Source organism: Pogoniulus pusillus, chromosome 24, assembly GCF_015220805.1.
Source record: "Pogoniulus pusillus isolate bPogPus1 chromosome 24, bPogPus1.pri, whole genome shotgun sequence".
NCBI lineage: Eukaryota > Metazoa > Chordata > Aves > Piciformes > Lybiidae > Pogoniulus > Pogoniulus pusillus.
This window is the reverse complement of record NC_087287.1, coordinates 10,993,796-11,000,499: the sequence shown is the minus strand read 5'-3', so window position 1 is coordinate 11,000,499 and position 6,704 is coordinate 10,993,796. Positions and strand designations below refer to the sequence as shown.

The 6,704-nt window shown below is 47.4% G+C and overlaps 1 protein-coding gene across 1 annotated transcript; it reads right to left on the bottom strand.

Annotated features, from left to right (window-relative positions):
* Window positions 1-86: 86 nt before the first annotated feature.
* LOC135186330 (serum amyloid A protein-like) lies at window positions 87-2,224 on the bottom strand. The gene is made up of 4 exons (XM_064163968.1): window positions 2,194-2,224; window positions 1,731-1,854; window positions 1,298-1,436; window positions 87-303 (listed from the first exon to the last, which is right to left on the bottom strand). Exons 2-4 carry the CDS (start codon window positions 1,825-1,827, stop codon window positions 162-164), a joined length of 378 nt encoding a protein of 125 aa, XP_064020038.1. The 5' UTR covers window positions 1,828-1,854; window positions 2,194-2,224; the 3' UTR covers window positions 87-161.
* Window positions 2,225-6,704: the final 4,480 nt, after the last annotated feature.

The window sequence follows — 6,704 nt, the reverse complement described above, 5'->3', positions numbered from 1 at the left end:
GTATGTAGGGAGCGCTCGTCCGCTCCCCTTGAAGCCGTGGCTGTGACTTGAGGACCCCAGCCCCAGAAGGAAAGCCATCAGCCGTGTCGTGGAGAACTCCTTTATTGGGCTGCATAGAGCGGGTGTAAGGGGGGAGCAGTGCTGCCCCCTGAAGGGCAGTGCTAGTATTTGCTGGGCAGGCCCTTGGGTCGGTAGCGGTTGGGGTCTCCGCCGTTTCTGCCCCACGCGTTGGCCTCCTGGTCGGCTCGGGTGTCCTCCGCGCCTCTGCCGCTGACGCTGCCTTGCCAGCGCTCCCGGGCATCACTAGCAGGACAAAAAAGGGTCACCTGAGCCAGCCAGCGTTAACTGCACTTTCTGCCGATGTCCCTACTCATGGAAGACTAGCTTTTCTGCAGAACTTCTCAAAGTGAGATTCAAGCACATATTCAGTGTCATTCAGGACCATTGCATCAGGAAGTGAACCACCAAGAAGAGTTCCTTATTACCAGTACTGCAGAGGTAAGGAATCTACCTTCTTGGAAGGACAAGAATCATAAAATCATAGAATCAACCAGGTTGGAAGAGACCTCCAAGATCATCCAGTCCAACTTAGCACCCTGCTCTATCCAATCAACCAGACCGTGGCACTGGGTGCCTCATCCAGTCTTGTCTTGAGCACCTCCAGGGACGGTGCCTCCACCACCTCCCTGGGCAGCCCATTCCAATGGCAATCACTCTCTCTGTGAAGAACTTCCTCCTAACATCCAGCCTAGACCTCCCCTGGCCCAACTTGAGACTGTGTCCCCTTTTACTGTTGCTGGTTGCCTGGCAGAAGAGACTGACTCCCACCTGGCTACAACCTCCTTCCAGAAGTTGTAGACAGCACTGAGGTCACCCTTGAGCCTCCACTTTCCCAGGCTAAACAAGCCCAGCTCCCTCAGCCTCTCCTCATAGGGCTTAAGAAGAAAGGCTTACATTCAATTCTCTACACTGAAGGTAGTGAGATAACCAGATCAAGTTACCCAAGGAAGTTGTAGACACCCCCTCTCTGGAAATGCTCAATACCAGGTTGGAAGGGGCCCTAAGCAACCTGGCCTATGGCAGGGGAGTTGGAACTAGATGATTTTTAAGGCCACGTGCAACCCAAACTATTCTGTGATTCCATGTGGGAGGAGGGGCACATTTCTTAAGGAGACAAGCTGTTACTGCTTCCCCTCTCCTGTCCTAGGTCAGAAGCTGAGTACAAGTCAGGAAGGACTCCACTGCAAGTAGATGGATTAGATCCCTCGCTGTTTAGAAGCGAAATAAGCTCCATTACCTGATGACTCTGGCTGCCCAAGCACCGCCAGGTCCCCTTCGGGCAGCATCATAATTCCCTCGGGCATGGAAGTATTTGTCAGAGTTTTTGAAGTTGGCCTCGCGCATGTCCCTGTATGCTCTGTACATATCCCACGCCCCTGAAGAAAGCAGAGAAATTGAGAAGATGCTGGCCATTCAAAGAGTTATCTCAGAAACAGTGAAGTAGCATTTCAGCCAGGAGCTGAAAGGCCCAAGGAGCAGTAATGCAGAGGCACTCCTCCACATTGGCCTTTGCCCAGGGTGGGTGCCTACAGAAGGGGCTTATTGAGGCTCTATTCCAGCAGAGGAAAACAGCAAGCTCCCTGATGGGGCATCTGAGGCTGTGTCTACTGCCTGTCAGTAAGCTGAGGCAGGAGGTTCCTGAGAGAAAGGCCTGTGGAACAGCAGCTTACCTCCCACGGCATCCCAGGCAAATCGTCCCCCGTTACGGATGTCAGCAGTTGCACACATAACAAAGGACAGCAACACAAGGCAGATGCAGAGCCTCATGGTTCCCAGCTCAAGCCTGACACGGAGCTGTGAGACAACCAGAGAGATTAGCAGTTCTGGGGCACCTTTGGCATGCTGCTGACACAGCTGCCCTCACACCCTTAGCTATGCTTGGGCAGCTGCCCCAGGGCTGATGGATAGTCCAGGAAGCTGCTTCTTCCCAAGCAGTAATGCTCTCTGCGCACCCAGAAGCTCAGTTAAGGACTCATCAAGAGAGGCAGGTGGACATGAGAAACCTGCATTTTAACGTTCCCCTCTGCTCCTACTGTGAGTACAGAGAAGTCCCACGTCCTAAAGCTTTAGTCCTGTCCCCAAACACCAGCTAAAATCATTGCATACAACTCACAAGTTCAGAATATTACTTACCACTGCAGAAAGGCTAAGCCAGAGCAAATCGAGCTTGTCTTGTGTGCTCTCAGGCACACAAAGGGTATTTATAAGCGATTCAAACCCCTCAAAATAGGAAACTGGAAAGGCTATCAGTGACTGGGAATTCCCCCCAAAACTCCACTGCCAACACAAGAATCATTACGGTAAACCTGTGTTTGTCCTTACTGAAAGTGCTCCTGTTGCACAATGTTTTAGGAAGCACATGGTGCTTTTTCAGCTGTCCATCTGCTCCTCATAACAAGCAGATTGAAAAACTGCCATCAAAGACTGAAAAGTTCTCTGTGTGCTTGAAGCATTGCCATTGGCTCGAGAGTGACACTTTATTTTGCTCCTGTGCTGGACAGACCTCAGAGGAGAAAGTGCCTGCTCATCTGTGCTGTACATAGAAGCACAAAGGACACTCTGCTGCATTACCAGAATGGCTGCAGGAACTTCTAAGTGCAATTCCCAAGTGGAATTGGGATGACAAGATGGCTACCAAAGTTGATGGAATGGAAAGCATGGTGTTGATTTTAACTCCACTGCAGAGCAAACCACGTATGCCAACATCCCTGCTGGTAATGCTTTAAGATAGCACACACACATACCACCAGATCAGGGCCTGGATGCCTCATCCTGCTTTCACTTGCTCTCACACATCCTTCTCAAGGACTTCCACCCATTCTTCTGCAAGAGGGTCTCAGAGGGCCTCAAGTGGGCTAAACTTAAGGAAAGCTTTTGATGCAGCAGTAAACATTTTACCTGAGGGAAGTTCAGATCCGTACAGCTACAACTCCACAAGATTTTAAGATCTATACCTGAACTGTTAGGTCCTGGTTTTGTGGTGCACAGTTTGGGTAGCTACTGTGCTCTCTGCTTAGGACCCTGCTTGCTTCCCTGAGTTGACAACTGTTTCCCTTGCAGAAAGCTCTGGATCTGAGCTCAGTTGCAGTGGCAGAGAGAGTGTGCAGAACGTCTCCCAGCTGCATGGTCTCCTGCATGGTTTAACAAATCCAAGAAATCTTCTTTAGATTCTCTGCAGGAGAGATGCAGGTAGTTGTGCCACTCACAACACTGTCACTGTAACAGTTTGCTGCTGGAGCTGAAGGGCAGAGGCACCAGCTAAGAAGTGTAACAACTAAGCTAATAAAGTACCGGCAGCTAACTTCCTTGGGAATTCTGTGACTTCAAACAAGGGTTAACTTAAGGGAAGAAGACATTTTCTTCAGGCATGCCTGGGGAGGCATGGCAGATATTCCCTAGCATGCTGTACCTCTGAATGGAGCCATCTGAAACAAGAACCTAAAGCCTGACCCAAGAGATGACAAAAGCTTGCAGAAAAAAGGGGGGCAGACAAATCTTCATCCTCCTCTGCCTGTGAACCTGATGCTTAGCAATACTTACAGCTCAGTTACTGCAGCAACTAGAGTGATGAGATTTGCTATGACTTTGTTCACAGAACTTTGTTCTGCTGGCCACCAGTAGCCCTGTCTGTCACCTTTTTAGTCTTTTTAACTTAAGTTAGTCTTTTTAACTTAAGTTAAAAAGAGAAGGGGGAAAAAAGGCATACTAAAAAATCCCTGGAAAATCACTCATTTAAACTGGGGTACAGGCTCACCCTAGAACAGAGCATTGCCTTCAGAACTAACTTAAAGAACTTTTCCCTACAAAAACCCAGACATTCTGGACCTTAGAGGATGTTTCTGAGTCTCTGATATGTTTCACATACTCTCCATACCACTATTTTCTGCACAGAGCACAAACAGGAGAATAATTGAAGGAGGCAGGTACTGCAGGGGATCGTTAGACAGTCTCTAGTTGCATCCACCTGACTTGTAGCCAACAAGGAAGGCAGCAGCAGTGCCAACAATGCTGGAATCGACATAAAGCCCCAGCTTTATGCTCCAGCATGTAGCAACTTTCCCATACCCTCTTGGCCTGCCTTCCAGGTCACAGCCCTTGACCCACAGGCAGAAGCTGCTGCCAGAACTGTTGTTTTTGGAACTGAAAGAGCCAATGGTTTGAATGGAGTATTCTCTTCTGCCCTAGCACTGAAACAGTGTGCACACACTAGATAAACACAGCACATAGAAGGGCACCTGAGTACAGTCTGATACAGTTAAGATAAAAAGCAACCTCAGCCTGGTTGCCCTGTAATGCAATCTACATTCTGCAATCATCCTGCAATGTTTGCACTTTGCTATCTACATAAGTCTCAGATTGAGAAGGCATGAGGGGAATTCCCAGACTGGGCACAATTATTCCTTTTTTTGGGAAGTAACAGAACTTTATCCAAGTTCCAATGAGCAGTAATTCACTTGAACAGTTTCCCCATGCTGCTGTAAGGAATATTTACTAGCACTGGCCTCAGACATGTAGAACAACTGCAATCTTGTCTCCCTTGAAGAAAAAGATTGTGCATGCAGATAGTTGTTTTAAATAAACTGGACTTCCTCAGAAGTTTTGGTGATGATTCCAACAGTGAAATCATGTTTTGAGGTAGGCATGAGCCTTTTATACACTTTCTTGGAAGAAAAATATCAAAGCAAACACAACTTCTAATTAAAGTTGCTCCAGGCGAATCTCCCTTTGTCTCTGCTTTTCAAAGGTCCTCTCCACCAACAGTCACTAAAACCGAGGATGAGCTGCAGCTCACCTGCTCCACAGGCTGGCTGAAATCAGTGGTGCATGCTGAGGTGGCTGACAAGAGTTGGTAGGTTTGTAGCCTTAGGATGAGGCATTGCTCTGAACAGCCACAATTTCTAAACAGAGGCCATTTAATTTCACCTCACCCTTAGCAGATAAAATCACATAACAAGGATAAGAAATGGTGATTTTCCAACTCTTCTTTCAGAGAGTAAATTCTTACTCTTTATTGACAGCCAGGTTGAAACCATCAACACAAGCTCTCTTTAGGCACCAAATCTGAACAAACACTTCCCGTTATGTCACCTGTATGGCCATTCTGACATAAAATTAATGTGTACACACAACTCCTCTAAGTGTGCTAGAGCAGAAATGCCCTCTCATTTCCTGCAGCGTTTTGCTAGCCTTGAGATTACTTGAGGCACAACTTTCATCCCATTTTACATTTGGAAAGTGGTTTCCTGTGGACTATCCTTCTTTAACTCTTCTTTCTCCATGTGTGGAGAAAGAAAAAAAAAATCCTTTCCTGCTTGTCCAGAAGATGGTTTCATGATACCTGTGAGTGATATTAGTGAAATATTGGGAAATTTTTCCTTCCTGAAAGAGTGGTCAAGCACTGGAACAGGCTGTCCAGGGAGGTGGTGGAGTCACCTGGAGGTGTTTAGAAACACGTGGACATGGCACTTGGACACATAGTTTAATGGCCACAGTGGTCTTAGGTTGAAGGTTGGACTTGATGATCTTAGAGGGATTTTCCAACCCAAAGAATTGTGTGATTCTATGATTCTCTGAATGAATTGAATGGTTTCCAGCAGAAGGCAGTCTGACACACCATACCTGCTCCATTTCCCTCATTGCTGTGCTGCATGTGATCTATTGCTGGTGGTTGGCATACTCTTGCCTTTCTGTCTCCTCTCTGCTGCTGTATCATTTTCTGGGCACACTAATTTATGAGCTGTCTCAATTTGCAGTCTGCACTCATCTGTGGGTGCTTCCCCTTCTTGCCATGCTTCTCATGCTTTGGTCCTTTTGTCTTGGCACACTGTTTGAATCCAGGCACCCTTACTTTGCATCACCCCAGCTGTTCATGCTCTGGCTTATCTCTGCTGATGGGGAATTGAAATCCCATCAATGTGTCACCCACCTTCCATGCTCCCTCTTGGCAGTTCTCTCCTCTGCATCTCCTCAGTCTGTCCCCTGCAAGATTTTATGATCTCTTTTTTTCTCCTGAAATTTTTTTTGCTGGAAATACTCATAAGTTCATGCTTGTGGAGACAAAACTTCAACTGCAGCACCCAGAAAGGGAGAAGTGTGTTCCAGTAGTGCCATCACGTGGACAGCAAACACATCTTGTCTTTTATTCTACATAGCTTGAGCAAGATAGCAGAACCAGAGAATAGTTGCAGTGATCCAAAAGGTTTCAGTAAGCCTGCAAGAACACAAGCTAGTGGTGAAGAACACCTTGAAATTGGCATGGGGACCTGTAAAGCACTTAGCTATCTTATTACAGATTTATGGATAGCATCAGGTTGGAGGGGATCCTCAAAGGCTTGTTTGTCCATCCCCTCTGCAGCGAACAGAGACACCTTCCACTTGATCAGGCTGCTCATGTCTCCAGGGACAGGGTATCAACCGCATCCCTGGGCAACCTGTTCCAGTATTTTGCCACTGTCATTAGAAAGAATTTCCTCCTTATGTCCAGCCTAAACCTCCCCTGCTCCAGATTCAAACCATTGCCCACCTTCCTGTCACCACAGGCCCTTCTAAACAGTCCTGCCAAGCCTTCCCATTGAAAAGTAGTTATAAGGTCACCCTGGAGCCTTCTCCTCTCCAGGCTGAACAGGCCCCAGTCTTTCAGCCTG

Bases quoted from the DNA above. Each gene is read 5' to 3' on its own strand.
- LOC135186330 (XM_064163968.1), bottom strand. From the start codon at position 1,827: ATGAGGCTCTGCATCTGCCTTGTGTTGCTGTCCTTTGTTATGTGTGCA. The intron at 1,437-1,730 runs GTAAGCTGCTGT...TGCTTTCTTCAG, and splicing joins TGCCTGGGATGCCGTGGGAG to GGGCGTGGGATATGTACAGA. The intron at 304-1,297 runs GTAATGGAGCTT...TTGTCCTGCTAG, and splicing joins TGGGCAGCCAGAGTCATCAG to TGATGCCCGGGAGCGCTGGC.